At 40.4% G+C, this 21,915-nt stretch overlaps 1 protein-coding gene across 1 annotated transcript; it reads left to right on the forward strand.

Annotated features, from left to right (window-relative positions):
• Window positions 1-914: 914 nt before the first annotated feature.
• LOC122406312 (uncharacterized) lies at window positions 915-21,519 on the forward strand. Its single transcript, XM_043411708.1, has 3 exons — window positions 915-6,038; window positions 21,288-21,325; window positions 21,507-21,519. The coding sequence occupies exons 1-3, from the start codon at window positions 915-917 to the stop codon at window positions 21,517-21,519; spliced, it is 5,175 nt and encodes a 1,724-aa protein (XP_043267643.1).
• The last annotated feature ends 396 nt before the right edge of the window (window positions 21,520-21,915 follow it).

The following is a 21,915-nucleotide window of genomic DNA, read 5'->3' on the forward strand; positions in this document are numbered from 1 at the left end:
CCGTTGTTCTGTTGAATTAAGTGTTCATACTAGGGCTTGGTTATGTGCGAGTTGGTAGCCCTGTAAATGAGGAGATCGAGGCACCACTGGGGGATTGAAAAAAGATGGCGACGAGTGAGCAACGAGTGAGCATCAAGGCGTCGCTCGCTCTATCAAAATATTAAAGTATTCTTCTAACTAACAAGCTAATTGTGTGTTATTGCCACCCCGATCAAAACATTGGCACCCAACAATAAAAAGAAGAACTCAGAACACTGAGAAAACCGAGTTTTATCGCTTAAAAGTGCGCGTAAAAAAGTCAGTGAAAGCGGCGAACAAAGACATCGAAAAAAGCATACATTCGATTCGATCAACAAAAAGTGTAGAAATACGTCGAGTTAATTTACGTAGAGGGAAATAAGAAACGGTTTATTCTCTCGCGAGCCGTAAAACGCAAGGCGTCTATTTCTCTCTCTCTCTCTGCATCACGGCAAGACGCAGGGCGTCTCTCTCATATCGTATATTGAAACATCGCAACGAGGCGGCGAGAAAACCGAGATTTTCTCTCGCTCACGCAATAAAGTGACAAGGAAACCAAAGTTGTTTCTTTCGGTCAAACATCTGAAAAAAGCGCCGAAAAATCGCGCTGCGAGAACGAAGCGACGCTCGACTACAAAGACGAAGCTGTCTCTCTCGCTCGCACGGCAACAGCGAAGCATCGAGGCATCGCGCGCTACGGGGACCAGGCAACGCCGGACAACAAAGGCGAAGCTGTCTCTCTTCCACTCGCACGGCAAGACGCAGGGCGTCTCTCACGCATTTGGCAATTGAGGCGTACGATCCGGAGAGGTAAACAACGCGGGGCAGAAAAAGGTAAGTGGATCGCCAATTCTCCCATCCCTCTTCCTCAATATTCTCGATATCCTTCGTAAAAAATGGCGGATTATAGAGCGCTGAAACAGCGTCGTGCAAGAATAAAAGGGCAAGTCACTCGTATATTGTCATTTTTCGAGGCACCGGGTGAAAAAACAATCGCGGAAGCTCAGGTAAGGGCTGACAAACTCGAAGGTCTGTGGACTGCATTCGACGAGGTACAATCGGAAATCGAGCTGAATCCAACGGAGGACGACGAGCGTTTCGAGGAGCAGCAACAAGAAGGAGACGCGGAGAGAATGCTCTTTGAAGAGAGCTACTACACGGCCGCGAGAATATGTAAAGAAACAATCGATCGCATTAAGTTCGAACGACAAGTTGGGAATTTGAATATTCAACAAGGCGACGCACCACCGGTTCCGCAAGCGCAGAGGCATCGGCCGAAGCTCCCTGAAATTAAACTCCCGGAATTCGATGGTGAGTTTACTAAATGGATGTTCTTCAAAGACAGCTTCGAAACTACTATTCACGAGGACCAGGATCTCACGGCGATGCAAAAGCATCAATATCTCGTTGGCGTTCTCAAGGGCGAGGCGCTTAATGTAATACAAGGATACAAGATCTCAAATGAGAACTACGCACACGCATGGCAGCTTCTAAAGGACACATTCGACAACAAAATCCTCATCATCGAGAGTCACCTGGACGAGCTCCTAGAATTTCCAACGATCGCAAAAGAAGACAAGGCGGAATCGATTAGGCAATTCGTTTGGCACATACGGACCCACATGACGTCGCTGGAGGCACTCGGGCAACCAGTTCATCAATGGGAAACGCTGGTTCTTCATCTGGCAAAAAAGAGCATAGATTTTGTCGAGAAACGAGATTGGCAAAATTCAGTGAAGGATCGGACTCCAGCTAACATGCCAACGCTGGAGGAATTTTTAAAGTTTCTCACCGACCGAGCCAACACGCTGAGGGTCCTAAATCAAGGGAAAACAAGGAACAACACAAGCACTAAAATGAACGAAAATAAGAAGAAAAACGAGAAAAAAGTATCGTTAACGGTAACGACGCAAAATTGTAGATTTTGTAAAAAAGAATCTCACTCAATTTACAAGTGCGAGGAGCTACAGAAGCTTTCGCCAATGGACCGGAAAACGGAGGTCGTAAAAAAGCGGCTGTGCATTAATTGTCTAGGGAATGGACATTTTGCAAAGGATTGCAAATCGACAGCGTGCAAAAAGTGTTCGATGCGTCATAATACGCTTCTCCACCGGGAATCGGAGCCGCAAGACAAAAATGAGGAAAATGCCGATGCATCGGCAGTGGTCACGTCCTGCACCGAGCGGACGACGAAAATTTCGAGCGCATGCGCAAATAACGGCGAGGAAAATCGCGGGAGTATTTATTACGTACACAGGCCGACGACAAACGTCATTCTCTCGACAGCGCGAGTACACGCTTACGACATCGAAGGCAAGCCTCACGTCTGCAGAGCACTGCTGGATCCCGGGTCTCAATTAAACCTGGTAACCGAAAGTTTCGCAAAAAAATTGAAGCTGCGATGCAGAACGGAGCATCGAACGATCAGCGGAATAAACCAGGGGAGAACGAGCACGGGAAAGATCGCGGAGGTCTGGATAGAGTCGATGAGAGAGAATTTCAGGTCGAACATTGAATGTTTGATAATACCGGAGATTACAGAAAAGTTGCCGCAAGGAAAAATCGACGTACAGCAAATATTGATGCCGATGGATATTCAGCTGGCCGATCCAGTATTCGACAAACCCGATAAAATTGATTTACTGATTGGAGCGGGACTGTTTTGGAAAATCGTCGTCGGGACGCCGAAGAATCGCGTTCAAGGACAACCGGCTTTACAAAATACCCGTCTCGGGTGGATCGTCGGGGGCGAAATTCCCGGCGAGGGATCAAAATCCACGGCAGCTCATCTCGCGGTAACCAACGAGATGTTAAACGAACAGATCGAAAAATTTTGGAGGTTCGAGGAGCTTCCGGAAACGCTTCAATACACGGACGAGGAGAAATATTGTGAGAAATACTTCTCGGAAACGGTCAAGCGAGACCGCGAGGGACGATTCATCGTTCGATTACCACAACGGAAAAATATCGCTCTCGGTGATTCGTACGAACAAGCACTTCGACGATTTCTATCGCTCGAGAGGAGATTCGCGCGGGACGCGAAGCTGAAACAAGAATACATCGCCTTCATGGAAGATTATTTACGTCAGGGTCACATGTCGTTGTCAAAAAACGATAAGACTCGAGGATCGGAAAACTACATACTACCACATCAGGCTGTCGTCCGACCGGATAGTGTTACGACGAAATTGCGAGTCGTGTTTGACGCGTCCGCAAAAACAACTCTGGGCACATCGCTGAACGACAAACTTCTTCCCGGACCGAATTTGCAACGAGATTTAATTGATATTATTTTACGGTTTCGGACACACGCCTACGTAATGACCGCAGATGTTGCTATGATGTATCGACAAATCGTCGTGGACGAACGAGATCGGGCGTTGCAGCGAATTCTATGGAGAAAAAATCCGCAGGAAACCGTCAAATTACACGAGTTAAACACGGTGACGTATGGTACGTCCTGTGCTCCGTTTCTGGCCATTCGGTGCCTCAGAGAGCTCGCGGCAGAAACACAAGATTTAAGAAAAGCAGCAAGAGCTGTTAACGAAGATTGTTACATGGACGATGTGTTGACGGGAGCGAACACGATCGACGAGGCCGTCGAGCTGCAGAAACAACTGGCCGAGTTGTTATCGCGCGGTAAATTTCAGCTCCGAAAATGGAGAGCAAACGATGATCGGATTTTAACGCATCTTGCCGAGGCGTGTAAGACCGATGGGCTGTTGACGCTGGATAAAGAAGGAGCGTTAAAAACATTGGGATTACTGTGGAACGCCGAGGAGGACTGTTTACAATATTGCATCAAAACCGGAGCAGCGAGTGCGACAACAAAGCGCGTCGTTCTGTCAAAAATCGCCCAAGTGTTTGACCCGCTTGGTTTGATAGCGCCGTTACTGATAAACGGGAAAATAATAATGCAGCGACTATGGTTGTTCGATATCGATTGGGATCAGAGTCTGCCGGAGGAATCCCGGACCGCCTGGGAAAGTTACTACGCCTCTCTGTCGAGAATCAATGAGCTACGAATTCCAAGAAACGTCGTACCAGGAAACTCGTCCGATAAATTCGACATTTTTGGATTCGGCGACGCGTCGGAGACAGCTTTCGGAGCGTGTTTATACGCGGTGAGTCGTGACGACGAAGGGAACATCCACTCCCACCTCATTTGCTCGAAAACAAAGGTTGCACCGTTAAAAACGATTTCGATGCCTCGTTTGGAATTAGAAGCGGCTCTGCTCCTCGCAAAACTTTATACGACAGTAAAAACAGCGTACGGAGAGCGTCTCAAGGACGTCAAATTGTGGAGCGATAGTACAATCGTTCTAGGCTGGCTCAAGACGCCGCCAAACGCAATGAAGACTTTCGTAGCGAATCGAATTTCGAAAATTCAAACTCTCACAAAGGCAACGGATTGGTACCACGTCCCATCGGAAGACAATCCCGCTGACATGCTGTCGCGAGGAATCACGGTCGAACGATTGATCGAGGACAAACTGTGGTGGCATGGACCGCCGTGGCTGACGCAGGAGGAGCCGTGGCCGAAAAACATGAGGAAACCGGACACAGAATTACCGGAATTAAAGCCAGTGACCGTCACTCTGACGACAATCACCGTATCGAGCATTCTCGAGAAATTTAAGTCATACCGCAAATTAATGCGTGTTATCGCCTACTGCCTTCGCTGGAGAAATCGAAAAAATCCGTCTAAGAATCGAGCACTCACCGTCCAGGAGCTCGACCGAGCAGAAAAAGCCATAGCAAGAATGGTTCAACACGAAAGATTCGCGCAAGAAATTCGCGACCTTGAGAACAAAAACGAGATACATCGCAAAAGCCCGCTTCGAGCACTGACCCCCGTGTTGGACGACGAAGGTTTGCTCCGAGTCGGAGGACGACTCAGGAATGCAGAATTGTCTGAGGATCAAAAGCACCAGATAATTCTCCCGGCGAAACATTTCGTTACAACGTTGATATTGAAAGAGGAACATTTGCGTTTACATCACTGCCCTCCGATGCAAATATTGCACTCAGTGGGGCACAAATTCTGGCCTTTGAGCGGCCACAGGGAGACGAAAAAGATAGTAAAAGCGTGTCTCCCCTGTTTTCGATTTCGCCCGAGCTTTCCCGAGGTGAAGATGGGCGATTTACCCGCGCAACGAGTCTGTGGATTCGTGCGACCGTTCGTGACAACTGGCATCGACTACGCTGGCCCGATACAAATTCGTGAGAGCCGCCGTCGTGGAAGGATTCACGTCTGCAAGGGTTACATCGCAGTTTTTACCTGTTTTAGCACAAAAGCTGTGCATTTGGAACTCGTGACAGAACTCACGACCGAGGCATTCTTGGCCGCGCTGCGTCGTTTCACCGCCCGGCGAGGTGTCTGTTCACAGCTGTTCTCTGATAACGCAACGAATTTTGTCGGCGCCGCCCGCGAACTCAAAGAAATTTATGAGTTTCTCGAAAAAGAAAAAACCGAGATAGAAAACAATCTCGCGAACCAGCGCATTCAATGGAATTTTATTCCACCCCGAGCCCCGACGTTTGGCGGCTTATGGGAGGCGGCCGTAAAAGTCGCGAAAAAACATCTGTATACAATGACACGAGGCTTGACCTTGACATATGAAGAGTACAGCACGCTCTTAACTGAAATCGAGGCAATTCTAAATTCCCGACCCCTGACCCCCTTGTCCAGCGATCCAGCTGATCTATCCGTGCTCACCCCTGCCCATTTCCTTGTTGGCGATTCACTTTTTCAGCCTGTGCAGCACGATCTTCGGGAGACGCCGGATAATCACCTATCACGGTGGGAGCACCTGCAGAAAATTCGTCAAAAGTTATGGCGAAGATGGCAGGACGAGTATCTACAAGAGCTTCAAAAACGAAGCAAATGGAGCAAAAACGGAGCAAATATCGAGGTCAACACAGTTGTCTTGCTCAAGGACGATAACGTATCACCCCTTCATTGGGCGCTTGGCAGAATTGTCGAGCTTTTCCCGGGTCCGGACGGCGTCGTACGGGTCGTGAGTGTGCGAACTCAGACTGGCATTTTTAAGAGAGCCGTTCGCAACCTGTGCCCTATCCCGAGGGACGAATCTCCGGACGTCGAAGGCGACGCGAAGAAAGAAGAAATTATCGTCGATTCGAAAAATTGAAACTTGAATAGCTTAGTTTTATTTTGTTTGTCAAACACAAAACTCTAAAGTATGATTTGTTGTCAAACGCGAAAAGTCTCGCGTATTATTTGTTTGCCATGCGATTTTCTATTAATTTATCTAACGTTAATTATTAAAAGCAATTCATATACTTATTGTTACAGTAGCCTCCGTTAAATGAGAAAGAAAGTTTTGTTTTGTTTTTCTTCCCTTCAAAATGTAAAGAGATATAACTTTGTTTTGCATTTGTAACCGAAATATTGAAAGGTGCTTTCAAGGGAGGCGGAATGTTCATACTAGGGCTTGGTTATGTGCGAGTTGGTAGCCCTGTAAATGAGGAGATCGAGGCACCACTGGGGGATTGAAAAAAGATGGCGACGAGTGAGCAACGAGTGAGCATCAAGGCGTCGCTCGCTCTATCAAAATATTAAAGTATTCTTCTAACTAACAAGCTAATTGTGTGTTATTGCCACCCCGATCAAAACATTAAGTACGCTCAGTTTTTTTGCTTCTTTGAGTTCTGACATAATAAATGTTTCCGGGTGCCTTTTATCTGCAACTATCAAACTGTAGATAATTGGATCTCAGCGGCCACTTGCAAACTTTGGAAATATATTTCATCAGGGGCATGTTTTGGATGACACGAAAACGTCTAGATTCAGAATGCAAAAGCGACATTTAAAAATGGCCAATTCTGTTGGATTTGTTGTGTCTTGAATTTGATCTGTCTTTCTTCTTTTCCTTTCTTTTTTCTAACGTTATAAGCCGGAAATCATATCTCAGCCCGCAACACGCATTGCTACATGCTTTTGAGTTCCCAATGGACAAAACATATTAGAAGACAAGGGGAAAAATCGCCAAAGTCCAAGAATATATCTGTGACGAAATATTTCCAGTACAATTTTGACGAAAAATAGATCTTTTTTCACGGAAACCAACGTTATAAGCCGAAAATCATATTACAGCCCACGAAACGCATTTCTTCACACTCTTGGATTCCTAATACACAAAACATATTAGAAAATAAGGGGGAATAATACCGACGTGCAAGAACAAACCAGTGCCGAAATATTTCCAGTATAATTTTGACGAAAAATCGGTCTTTTTTCGGGGAAACCAACGTTATAAGCCGAAAATCATATCTCGGCCTCCAACCCACTTTCCACCGTGCTCTTGGGTTCCTAATAGACAAAACATATTAGGAGACAAGGGGAAAAATCACCGAAGTCCAAGAACAAACCCGTGCCGAAATATTTTCAGTAAAATTTTGACGAAAAATAGGTCCTTTTTCGTGGAAACCAACGTTATAAGCCGAAAATCGTATCTCGGCCCTCAACCCGCTTTCTACCGTTCTCTTGGGTTGCCAATAAGCATAGCATATTAGAGTAGAAGAAAAAAAATCGCCCAAACCCATGGACAGACCTGTGACGGAATATTTTCTGTACAATGTTGACGAGAAATTTGTTGTTTTTCGTGGAAACCAACGTTATTAACCGAAAATCATATCTCGACCCGCAACACGCTTTTCTCCATGCTCTTGGGTTCCAAATAGACGGAACATAGTAGAGTACAAGGGAAAAAATTGCCAAAGTCCAAGGACAGACCTGTGACAAAATATTTCCAGTACAATTTTGACGAAAAATAGATCTTATTTCGTGGAAACCAACGTTATAAGCCGAAAATCATATTACGGCCCACAACACGCATTTCTTCATGCTCTTAGGTTCCTAATAGACAAAACATATTAGAAGACAAGGAGAAAAATCACCAAAGTCCAAGAACAAACCAGTACCGAAATATTTTCAGTACAATTTTGAAGAAAAATTGGTCTTTTACGTGGAAACCAACATTATAAACCGAAATTCATTTCTCGGGCCTCATCCCGGATTCCTCCATGCTGTTGAGTTCTTAATAGGCATAACATATTAGAGTATAAGGAAAAAAATCGCCAAAGTTCAAGGGCAGACTTGTGACGAAATATTTTCACTACAATTTTTACGAAAAATTGGTCTTTTATGGTGGAAACCAACTTTATAAGCCGAACATTTGAATAAAAAGTGATGGGCCGGACAAGTACGTTTAAGACGTATTTGAACATAATTTGTACCGATATAATCGAAGTTGAATGTTGTGAATAATACCAGAGCATCCTGAAAGTCGGAGGGGAATCGATTCTTTAAATTCTGTACCTTGTTGAAGTAACGAATGACTTTCATGTGAATTTTTAACGATTTTTATATGGTCTGGTTAAAAAGAAATGGTTTGACATCGTTCTTATTATTCGGAAGAAAGATTCTGCGATTTTTTATTTCCATTAATTTTTTAGTAATTTTGATAAAACGTTCTGAGCCCGACGAGGATTCTCAACGCTCATTTGTCGCCGGAGATAATATTTCGAATAATTGATAAATACTTGGCCTCGAATTGATATAATACATTTTAGTACTGCACGTAACTTCCGTTATGACTTTTTTTTCAAGAACTTTTTTCTTGAAAATAATTATCATGAATGATTAGTGGCTCCTATGCGTAAAACGTCAATTTTTCAATGAAAGTTTCCGATTTGTTCGATAAATATTCCAAATTATCAATAAAAACTTGTCCTCCAATTGATATCATACATTTTTATACTGCATGTAACTTGGATAGTACATTTTTCAATTTGTTCAATATTTATGAATTTTTTAAAAAATTTTTTATTTTTATTTACAGAATTTTTTTCGATTGTTTTTTATTTTTGTTGAATTTTTTTGAACTTAACAATTTTTCGTTTATTATTTCTATAGAATTTTTTTCCTGGTTCTGAATCTTTTTTCTATATCATCAAACAAGGGACCATCAATGGACTTGTCCCAACCTTTTTTTCCCTAGGGGAAGTTTATGGTTTTCAAATCGTATGCATAAAAAACGACGCGAGCTGAAATTACGTGTGGATCGCCTCATAAAAGATATCGCCCATATCAAAAATATCATACGGTACAGAGCGGAATTAAATTTTTTATCACGTGAACTAACAAGCTTAAAAATCAGCGATGGACTTTTCACGCATCAACAAAATCAGTATCATTCGTGCCTCCTTGGACGTGAAAAAATTATCTGCACTGTCTAGCGATCAAGACTACCGTCTTTCGGATATTCGACGGGTTAATACAGCACATGGTGCAAATTATATGATCGATGTGAAAAACGAATTCACATGTTGTCTACCAGCTCGTTTTACAAAAGCATTTGATGAAGACGAAGAGTTTTTCAAACAAATGGTGAAATGTGCGCGTGACGGTGCTTTACTTATACGTTATCACGGTGGTCCATACTATAGTATTGAGTTCAAGCCGGCCCAGAATTGACTTTGACCGCTGTTATTACGAGAAATATCATGGATCTGAACGAGAAGATAAATGAAAAGAAGAAGAGATTACGGTCATCAGGTTTGAAACCGAAGCTGTCATTATTATCAGCATTATACCCCTTAAATACGGAGGCCTCGAAATGTGTATGGATTGGTTTGGACGCTCATAACAATAGTGATCCGAAAATAGTAATACATATTGCTTGTGACAACTGTGATTGGATCGTGCTGGACCCTACTGCGTGGGTTGATTTTGAAGAGCGCTTTATGATTATATCTCGGTTTTTTATAAAAAATAGAAAAACAGTATTACCGGCCTACAGTAGCTGCGCTCTATCATCGATACATAACGAAAAAAAAGAATGGTCGGAGGGAGAAGAGGAGCATGCAGGTTTTCAATTAGAAAAAAGATCATCTACACCATCACAGCACACTGTCATGAAAGGTGTTCGGTATTTATTGAAGTTTGAGGAACATGTTAACCAGTCCGTAATTATTATTCAAAACGAAACAAATCATGACGTAGAAACTGTGTGGCATAACAACCTGTTTCAAATCCAGCTTACGGAGGCCGAGTTCTCTAGTTTACGAGCAGTAAGTCATAGTATTAACACACACAAATCATGACTTATGGGCATCGGAAATGATGTTAAAATATGTTGGGACATATTGATTAAAACTATTGCGACGGAAATCCCAAAAATCTCTAAGCAGCGTTTACGGCGGAAAATTAAGAGAAGGCGTTTAACAATACGGGAAAAAATCAGCCAGAAATTAGCGATGTCAGATGCTGGTTGCGGTCTGTCTGCTACATCTGAAGCGTCTTTAATTGACGATCTCATGACCAACCATTTTAATCATATTGTTACCAATATTCTTAATACATATTCATAATCATACTTATACTTTATAAAGATTTCATGTATCTTCAAATTGTATGTAAAAACAATAAAACCCTAACTCCACACCCACCCCCACCTCCATCACCTCCCCCACCACTCGAAAAAATCGAGCTGGCTGGGGAAGCCGAGGAGTGGGGGTAGGAGTGGGGATGGGAGTGGGGGTCGCCATAGTGGCCCACATACTACTCTTCCGTTCCACAGACATTTGAGTGGAAGCATCCATTTCTTTTTTCTGTCATAATGATTCTAAGAATTATTTCCTATTCCCGTTTATTTCCTCGTTTTTTTTTTTACATATTTCTACTTTCCATTCATTTATCATTTGTCCTAGTTCCTGCATGCTTAAATCATCAGTTTTACCTTTTTCGTCCGTGAATGTGTCCTGAATCCTTTTTGAACTATAATTTACAATTGCGTTCTACGCGCTTTCCTTCCGTTTCGAACGAATGTCCGTTGTTGAGTAAGGTCATGAATATAGCGACCGTTCTCTTCCGAGTTTTGACTGTTGCTAACCGGTTACAGCTCGTTTGGGCCAAAACCATTTGAGCCAAAATCATTTGAGCCAAAAAACAAGCAAGGATCGTGTAACTCTTGAAAGTGATGTAAGATGGCGCCACCGCTATTTTGTCGATAATCTGACAATAGTAGATTCGACGGAGATACCCGAAGGTGTACTTGATTTGACTAGTTCGGTTGGCGGATTCCGGGCATCCGGAATACGAGGCCACAGCTGTGCATTCGAATCGGAATAGAATTTCAAGCGATATATATAGTAATACTGATAATATAAGCGACTTGGGAATGGCAGTAATAACAAAAATGCTCGTCAAAAGTTTAATTGGGAAGCGGTGATGTTTGTTGCGCATTGTATAAATTATTTATTAATAAAGTGGAAACACAACGATGAAAACACAATGGGATACATTTTTTTTATTGTGTTATATAATTGCTAATTGACCAAGTAATTTCCAATTGATGGTAGACAGCTCCAAGGTTTTTGATATTTACGTATATTTCTCCACGGTTTTCGATGTCTACGTATATTCCTTAATAGTTTTCGCTATCCAGGTCGACGGGTCCATGATTTTCGATGTCTAGGTATATTTCTCCAGGGTTTTCGATGTCTAGGTATACTTTTTCATAGTTTTTGCTACCTAGGTCAACGGCTCCATAGTTTTCGATGTCTATGTATGGTTTTTGATGTCTAGGTCGACGGCTCCATAGTTTTCGAGATCTAGGTATATTTTTTCATAGTTTTTGCTACTTAGGTCAACGGCTCCATAGTTTTCGATGTCTAGGTATATTCCTTAATAGTTTTCGCTATCCAGGTCGACGGCTCCATGATTTTCGATGTCTAGGTATATTTTTTCATAGTTTTCGATGTCTACGTATATTTCTCTGCGGTTTTCGATCTCTGGGTCGACGTTTTCATGGCTTTTGATGTCTAGGTATATTTCTCTACGGTTTTCGATCTCTAGGTATATTCCTTAATAGTTTGCGCTATCCAGATCGACGGCTTCATGATTTTCGATGTCTAGGTATATTTTTTCATAGTTTTCGCTATCTAGGTCGACGGCTTCATAGTTTTCGAGGTCTGGGTATATTTCTCCACGGTTTTCGAAGTCTAGGTCGACGGCTCTATGGTTATTGATGCCTAGGTATATTTCCCCACGGTTTTCGATGTCTAGGTATATTCCTTAACAGTTTTCGCTATCCAGGTCGACGGCTTTATGATTTTCGATGTCTAGGTATATTTTTTCATAGTTTTCGCTATCTAGGTCGACGGCTACATAGTTTTCGATGTCTACGTATATTTCTCTGCGGTTTTCGATCTCTGGGTCGACGTTTTCATGGTTTTTGATGTCTAGGTATATTTCTCTACGGTTTTCGATCTCTAGGTATATTCCTTAATAGTTTGCGCTATCCAGATCGACGGCTCCATGATTTTCGATGTCTAGGTATATTTTTTCATAGTTTTCGATGTCTAGGTATATTCCTTAACAGTTTTCGCTATCCAAGTCGACGGCTTTATGATTTTCGATGTCTAGGTATATTTTTTCATAGTTTTCGCTATCTGGGTCGACGGCTACATAGTTTTCGATGTCTACGTATATTTCTCTGCGGTTTTCGATCTCTGGGTCGACGTTTTCATGGTTTTTGATGTCTAGGTATATTTCTCTACGGTTTTCGATCTCTAGGTATATTCCTTAATAGTTTGCGCTATCCAGATCGACGGCTCCATGATTTTTGATGTCTAGGTATATTTTTTCATAGTTTTCGCTATCTAGGTCGACGGCTTCATAGTTTCCGATGTCTAGGTCGACGGCTTCATAGTTTTCGAGGTCTGGGTATATTTCTCCACGGTTTTCGAAGTCTAGGTCGACGGCTCTATGGTTATTGATGCCTAGGTATATTTCCCCACGGTTTTCGATGTCTAGGTATATTCCTTAACAGTTTTCGCTATCCAGGTCGACGGCTTTATGATTTTCGATGTCTAGGTATATTTTTTCATATTTTTCGCTATCTAGGTCGATGGCTACATAGTTTTCGATGTCCACGTATATTTCTCTGCGGTTTTCGATGTCTGGGTCGACGTTTCCATAGTTTTCGATGTCTAGGTCGACGGCTCTATGATTATCGATGTCTAGGTATATTTCCCCGCGGTTTTCAACGTTTAGGTATATCCCTTAATAAAGTTTTCGCTATCCAGGTTGACGGCTCCATGGTTTTTGATGTCTAGGTATATTTCTCCACGGTTTTCGATGTCTAGATATATTCCTTAATTGTTTGCGCTATCCAGGTCGACGGCTCCATGATTTTCGATGTCTAGGTATATTTTTTCATAGTTTTCGCTATCTAGGTCGACGGCTCCATAGTTTTCGATGTCTAGGTATATTTCTCCATATTTTCCGATGTCTTGGTATATTTCTCCATGGTTTTTGGTGTCTAGGTCGACGGCTTCATAGTTTTCGAGGTCTAGGTATATTTTTTCATAGTTTTTTCTACCTAGGTCAACGGCTCCATAGTTTTTGATGTCTACGTATATTTCTCTACGGTTTTCGATGTCTAGGTCGACGGCTCCATAGTTTGCGATGCCTAGGTACATTCCTTAATAGTTTTTGCTACCCAGATGGACGGCTCCATAGTTTCCGATGTCTAGGTATATTATTCCATATTTTCCCATGTTTTGGTATATTTCTCTACGGTTTTCGATGTCTTGGTCGACGCTTCTATAGTTTTCGATGTTTAGCTATGTTTCTCCATAGTTTCTGATGTCTAGATATATGATTTCATAGTTTTTGCTATCTACGTCTTCGGCTCCATAGTTTTTGATGTCGAGGTATTCCTAGATATCGAAAACTGTGGAGCCGTTGACCAAAACGTAGAAAAATATGGAGCCGTCGACCTAGACATCGAAGTTTCCATCAATTACCAATTATTCAGGCAATTGATGATGTCATTTGAAATATTTACTGAGTTTCTGTCAATTGTTAATAACAATTCTCCGAGTGTGCGTTTTCGATCAATGCAAAAATTACAAATTGAACATTTTTTTTCTCCTGTCTCTGGTTGTATGGCTCGGTGTATTATTCATTCCCGCTGATGGCTCGTGAAAAGTGTAATTGAGAAGCGTTGATCGTTGTTGCGCAGCATTGTATAAATTATTTATCAATAAAGCGGTTGAACCCAACAAAACACAACGATGAAAATACAATATGATAATTGTTTTTTTATTATGTTAAATAATAAATCAGGAATAGTAATTATTTAAATTCGATTATGCGTAAATCTCGTTTGTCGTAACTATCAATCCCGTATTCGTTTACGAGAATGCTTGACAATGGATATACAATGAACGATCATTGTCGTATCGCTCGGTGTATTATTCATTCCCGTTGATGAATTTTATCATCAGCCATGTTTGGTAAGTCTTCGGTAAACACTGAGACTGAAATCAATGGAGTGAGGAAAACGATCTTATGTTCTAGTTATTTCGTAAGTTTCGATTTTTAAAAGAAATCCCCAGAAAAGGCTCAGGCTCTTGCCATAAATATCACTTGAAGGATTGTTTAAAACTCTGATGCGAAACTTGGACGATTTTTTCGAAGGCGTTCTGAAAAATATACGATTTGAAATGTTTACTCAACTTACTGCTGTATTAAATGCAAATATCGCTCTCAAGGACTAAAAAAGTACTTTGGCAAGCTCGGGTATAGATTATTCGATCGAAAGTCAAAAAGTTATCAAAACATTCAGTCGTTAATTGAGTGATCCAATTCCAACCTTTTTGTCATGATAAATTTGTACAATGACTTAGCATCGATCGATTCCCCCTAAAATCTTAATCCAACGATCGAATTATCGTATCAAATTAATCGTAACAGAACATTGCTATTCAACGAATGGACACAACCTAGATGAAGAAAGAACGCTTAATTTTTTCCATTCCATACGACCCGATGGATCCGTTTCATCTGACCCAACATTACATCGACCGTAAAGATTTTCTGTGCGTTATTTCATGTTTTCAATTGTCAAACCGTTTGAATCCAATTCGGTTTGTACGAAAATCAATAAATGCGGATTTGATGAAAGCTTCATCAAATTACACCGGCATACAAAAAAAAAGTTGTCTGCGGATAGAACCGGACTCAACAGTCTCTACGTATTTTGGCCCGCTGAATCCGCATCCGGTGTTAGATTGGCCAATACACCTCCAAAATTTTGAGTTAATTTCAAAAAACCGCAAAAATGGTGAAAAAGCATGATAAAAGTGTCTTTGATAAAAGTTGTCTTTGACCTTACTCGGGGGGTGTTTTTTATGAAATTTGATGCGCTGAATCTAAATCCAAGGTTAAATGCGCCGATACATCCCCAAAATTTTGAGTAAATTTCAAAAAACCACAAACATTGCGGGGAAAATCACTGTTAAAAGCATAATAAAAGTTGTCTTCGACCTTACTCGGGGGTGTTTTTTATGTAATTTGACGTGCCGAGTCTGAATCTAGAGTCAGATTGGCATACCCGCAAAATTTTCAATAAACTGCAAAAATCGCTAAAACTGGGTCAAAATCGCTACCATGGGTATGGGAGAGTTTTATTAATCTAAATCGAGTACGCTGTTTTTGTATTTTGATGCGCTGAAACCGAAACCGGGCGTCTATTTTAACTCGTACGTCTATAAAATATTGCTTCCCTAGAAAAAACCGGCTAAATTTGTTCTTTACGAATTTCGAGCAGCTCAGTCCGAATCTGGTAGCTAATAGTCCCGAGCATGCATACTTCCATCGAAGATCGTGAAAAATAACAAAAAATAGAAAAAAAACGCCAAAAAATATCGAAAAATAATATAGAGACAAATAATATAAGAGATAGTCATGGATGTTGACGAGATCTATCAAGCGTAAAGTTCCGAGGATGACAATTACCTCCCTGGAAAGCAAAGCTCCCCAAACCTTCAACCAAGAAGAATTTAATGATCCTATACGAGATGTAGGACTGCCGAAAAATGGAGCTGAATACTTGGCGGCAACATTGAAAAAGAAAAACTAGCTATCAAAAGCAACATCAACTTACTTTTATCGTGACAGGAAGAATGCATAAAATACATAAAAATTACATAAAAAACACCCCCAAGTAAGGTCGAAGACAACTTTTATTATGCTTTTAACAGTGATTTTCCGCAATGTTTGCGGTTTTTTGAAATTTACTCAAAATTTTGGGGATGTATCGGCGCATTTAAGCTTGGATTTAGATTCAGCGCATCAAATTTCATAAAAAACACCCCCCGAGTAAGGTCAAAGACAACTTTTATCAAAGACACTTTTATCATGCTTTTTCACCATTTTTGCGGTTTTTTGAAATTAACTCAAAATTTTGGAGGTGTATTGGCCAATCTAACACCGGATGCGGATTCAGCGGGCCAAAATACGTAGAGACTGTTGAGTCCGGTTCTATCCGCAGACAACTTTTTTTTTGTATGCCGGTGTAATTTGATGAAGCTTTCATCAAATCCGCATTTATTGATTTTCGTACAAACCGAATTGGATTCAAACGGTTTGACAATTGAAAACATGAAATAACGCACAGAAAATCTTTACGGTCGATGTAATGTTGGGTCAGATGAAACGGATCCATCGGGTCGTATGGAATGGAAAAAATTAAGCGTTCTTTCTTCATCTAGTTTGTGTCCATTCGTTGAATAGCAATGTTCTGTTACGATTAATTTGATACGATAATTCGATCGTTGGATTAAGATTTTAGGGGGAATCGATCGATGCTAAGTCATTGTACAAATTTATCATGACAAAAAGGTTGGAATTGGATCCCTCAATTAACGACTGAATGTTTTGATAACTTTTTGACTTTCGATCGAATAATCTATACCCGAGCTTGCCAAAGTACTTTTTTAGTCCTTGAGAGCGATATTTGCATTTAATACAGCAGTAAGTTGAGTAAACATTTCAAATCGTATATTTTTCAGAACGCCTTCGAAAAAATCGTCCAAGTTTCGCATTAGAGTTTTAAACAATCCTTCAAGTGATATTTATGGCAAGAGCCTGAGCCTTTTCTGGGGATTTCTTTTAAAAATCGAAACTTACGAAATAACTAGAACATAAGATCGTTTTCCTCACTCCATTGATTTCAGTCTCAGTGTTTACCGAAGACTTACCAAACATGGCTGATGATAAAATTCATCAACGGGAATGAATAATACACCGAGCGATACGACAATGATCGTTCATTGTATATCCATTGTCAAGCATTCTCGTAAACGAATACGGGATTGATAGTTACGACAAACGAGATTTACGCATAATCGAATTTAAATAATTACTATTCCTGATTTATTATTTAACATAATAAAAAAACAATTATCATATTGTATTTTCATCGTTGTGTTTTGTTGGGTTCAACCGCTTTATTGATAAATAATTTATACAATGCTGCGCAACAACGATCAACGCTTCTCAATTACACTTTTCACGAGCCATCAGCGGGAATGAATAATACACCGAGCCATACAACCAGAGACAGGAGAAAAAAAATGTTCAATTTGTAATTTTTGCATTGATCGAAAACGCACACTCGGAGAATTGTTATTAACAATTGACAGAAACTCAGTAAATATTTCAAATGACATCATCAATTGCCTGAATAATTGGTAATTGATGGAAACTTCATTCCAAATGATCTTTAAATTTTCAATTGGTGGAGGAGATATTACCAATTGACGATGATTTTCCAATGAATCCAAAATGTTCTGCCAATTGACCATAAAAATTCTATATTTTTTTATGTCTAGGTATATTTCTTCATAGTTTTCGCTATCTAGGTCGACGGCTCCATGGTTTCCGATGTCTAGATATATTTTTTGCATGGTTTTCGATGTCTAGGTCGACGGCTCCATATTTTTCTACGTTTTGGTCAACGGCTCCATAGTTTTCGATATCTAGGGATACCTCGACATCAAAAACTATGGAGCCGAAGACGTAGATAGCAAAAACTATGAAAACATATATCTAGACATCAGAAACTATGGAGAAACATACCTAAACATCGAAAACTATAGAAGCGTCGACCAAGACATCGAAAACCGTAGAGAAATATACCAAAACATGAGAAAATATGGAATAATATACCTAGACATCGGAAACTATGGACCCGTCCATCTGGGTAGCAAAAACTATTAAGGAATGTACCTAGGCATCGCAAACTATGGAGCCGTCGACCTAGACATCGAAAACCGTAGAGAAATATACGTAGACATCAAAAACTATGGAGCCGTTGACCTAGGTAGAAAAAACTATGAAAAAATATACCTAGACCTCGAAAACTATGAAGCCGTCGACCTAGACACCAAAAACCATGGAGAAATATACCAAGACATCGGAAAATATGGAGAAATATACCTAGACATCGAAAATTATGGAGCCGTCGACCTAGATAGCGAAAACTATGAAAAAATATACCTAGACATCGAAAATCATGGAGCCGTCGACCTGGATAGCGCAAACTATTAAGGAATATATCTAGACATCGAAAACCGTGGAGAAATATACCTAGACATCGAAAACTATGGAAACGTCGACCCAGACATCGAAAACCGCAGAGAAATATACGTAGACATCGAAAACTATGAAAAAATATACCTAGATATCGAAAATCATGGAGCCGTCGACCTGGATAGCGAAAACTATTAAGGAATATACCTAGACATCGAAAACCGTGAAGCCGTCAACCTGGATAGCGAAAACTATTAAGGAAAATCCCTAGACATCGAAAACCGTGGGGAAATATACCTAGACATCGAAAACCATGGAAACGTCGACCCAAACATCGAAAACCGCAGAGAAATATACGTAGACATCGAAAACTATGGAGCCGTCGACCTAGATAGCGAAAACTGTGGAGTCGTTTACCTAGGTAGCAAAAACTATGAAAAAATATACCTAGACCTCGACAACTATGAAGCCGTCGACCTAGACATCAAAAACCATACGTAGACATCGAATACTATGGAGCCTTTGACCTAGGTAGCAAAAACATTGAAAAAGTGTACCTAGACATCGAAAACCCTGGAGAAATATACCTAGACATCGAAAATCATGGAGCCGTCGACCTGAATAGCGAAAACTATGAAAAAATATACTTAGACATCGAAAATCATGGAGCCGTCGACCTGGATAGCGCAAACTATTAAAGAATATACCTAGACATCGAAAACCGTGGAGAATTATACCTAGACATCAAAAACCATGCAACCGTCAACCTGGATAGCGAAAACCATTAAGGAATATACCTAGACATTGAAAACCGTGGGGAAATATACCTAGACATCGATAACCATAGAGCCGTTGACCTAGACATCGAAAACTATAGAAACGTCGACCCAGACATCGAAAACCGCAAAGAAATATACGTGGACATCGATAACCATAGAGCCGTCGACCTAGATAGCGAAAACTATGAAAAAATATACCTAGACATCGAAAATCATGGAGCCGTCGACCTGAATAGCGAAAACTATTAAGGAATATACCTAGACATCGAAAACCGTGAAGCCGTCAACCTGGATAGCGAAAACTATTAAGGAATATACCAAGACATCGAAAACCGTAGAGAAATATACCTAGACATCAAAAACCATGGAGCCGTCAACCTGGATAGCAAAAACTTTATTAAGGGATATACCTAAACGTTGAAAACCGTGGGGAAATATACCTAGACATCGATAACCATAGAGCCGTCAACCTAGACATCGAAAATTATGGAAACGTCGATCCAGACATCGAAAACCGCAGAGAAATATACGTGGACATCGAAAACTATGGAGCCGTCGACCTAGATAGCGAAAACTATTAAGGAATATACCTAGACATCGAAAACCGTGGGGAAATATACCTAGACATCGGTAACCATAGAGCCGTCGACCTAGACTTCGAAAACCGTGGAGAAATATACCTAGACATCGAAAACTATGGAGCCGTCCACCTAGATAGCGAAAACTATTAAGGAATATACCTAGACATCGAAAACCGTGGGGAAATATACCTAGACATCGGTAACCATAGAGCCGTCGACCTAGACTTCGAAAACCGTGGAGAAATATACCTAGACATCGAAAACTATGGAGCCGTCGACCTAGACATCGAATACTATGGAGTCGTTGACCTAGGTAGCAAAAACTATGAAAAAATATACCTAGACCTCGAAAATTATGAAGCCGTCGACCTGGATAGTGAAAACTTTTAAGGAATATACGTAGACATCGAAAACTGTGGAGAAATATACCTAAATATCAATAACCTTGGCGCTGTCTACCATCAATTGAAAATTACTTGGTCAATTAGCAATTATATAACACAATAAAAAAAAATTTATCACATTGCGTTTTCATCGTTGTGTTTCCACTTTATTGATAAATAATTTATACAATGCGCAACAAAGATCACCGCTTCCCAATTACACTTTTCACGAGCATTCTTGTTATTATACTGCCATCCCCATGTCGTCGCTAATATTATCAGTATTACTATATATATTGCTTGAAATTCTTTTCTGATTCGAATGCACAGCTGTGGCCTCGTATTCCGGATGCCCAGAATCCGCTACCCGAACTAGTCAAATCAAGTACACCTTCGGGTATCTCCGTCGAATCTACTATTGTCAGATTATCGACAAAACAGCGATGGCGCCATCTTACATCACTTTCAAGAGTTACACGATTCTCGCTTGTTTTTTGGCTCAAATGATTTTGGCTCAAATGGTTTTGGCCCAAACGAGCTGTAACCTTGCTAACCAAGCTCGGCTGCTCTGAGCGCCACCCGCAGACTACGGATTTTTCGAGAACTACTTTTTGGAATCTCTACTGGGGCTTCCGTCTGAAGTTTGCTGCTACAGACTCGTGACGTTACCGGAATTCAGAAAATTGCGTTTTTTACTGTTTTAATGATTTTTCGAGTAATAAATCGTTTAATTGAGCCATAATGATGCATAATTAACCCCTTTGAATGATTATCTTAAAAAATATTAACATTTTTACTATCGGAAATAGGTTTTTCGTGATCTAGGGAATCTGTAGAGTGAGATGCAGCATGACACTGCTTGTTTTGTTCACAACTTCCAATTTTTCGATAATATGACTCGCGTAAATACGTTTTTTTTGACATTCAGAGTATTTAAATTAGTAATTTGGTATGGTACCGTTGATCGTAACTTTTGAACAATCAACATTTTTATTGTCGGAAATGGAATTTTTGAATATAAAATCGTTATTATTTATGAAAATAGTAATAAACATGTCATTTTCTCTTTTCTTTTCGACTTTATTTATTTTTTTGTGTTTTTCTATTGTTTTTCTAGGTTTTAGGTCGTCCCGTAGGAGGAATACGGATTCACAGGTGAGTATGAGTGTTACGTCACTCTGACTGTAGAATTATTAATTTTTTATTAATTTGAAATCTTTTTTCAGCGGATACGTTTGGAAGTGATAAATAAAGGTAAGTTACATGGTTTGCAACAATACGTCCTGGTAATTTAATTTGTAATTCGCGTTTTTCATTAATTTTTGTATCTTTTCAGGTTCGCGGCTTGATACATGCCTCTCTCCATCTCAGTCTCAGGATTTTCCAGGATAAACGTTGTTGTGGCTATTTTCTTTTTAATTCTATATGAGTAGTAGGTGGTGCACTATGGCGACCCCCACTCCTATCCCCACTCCATTCCCCCACTAGGCCGAGCGGCCGGCGTTGTGGGCGAGAGGTTTGCGGGTGTGCGGAGGGGGTGTGAGCGTGTCGTCATAGTGCACCATCGTTTTTTCCGGTGTATATTTTTTTATTTTATATTTGTAAAAAAATATAAAATAAAAAATCTCTCTTTCTCTATACATATTAATTTTATTTTTAAAATGGATAAAAAAAATAAAAAAAAAATTAAAAAGAAAAAATAAAAAATAAAAATAAAATAAAAAATATATATTGAAAAAACTCAC

Source organism: Venturia canescens, chromosome 2 (genome assembly GCF_019457755.1).
Source record: "Venturia canescens isolate UGA chromosome 2, ASM1945775v1, whole genome shotgun sequence".
NCBI classification, from domain to species: Eukaryota; Metazoa; Arthropoda; class Insecta; order Hymenoptera; family Ichneumonidae; genus Venturia; species Venturia canescens.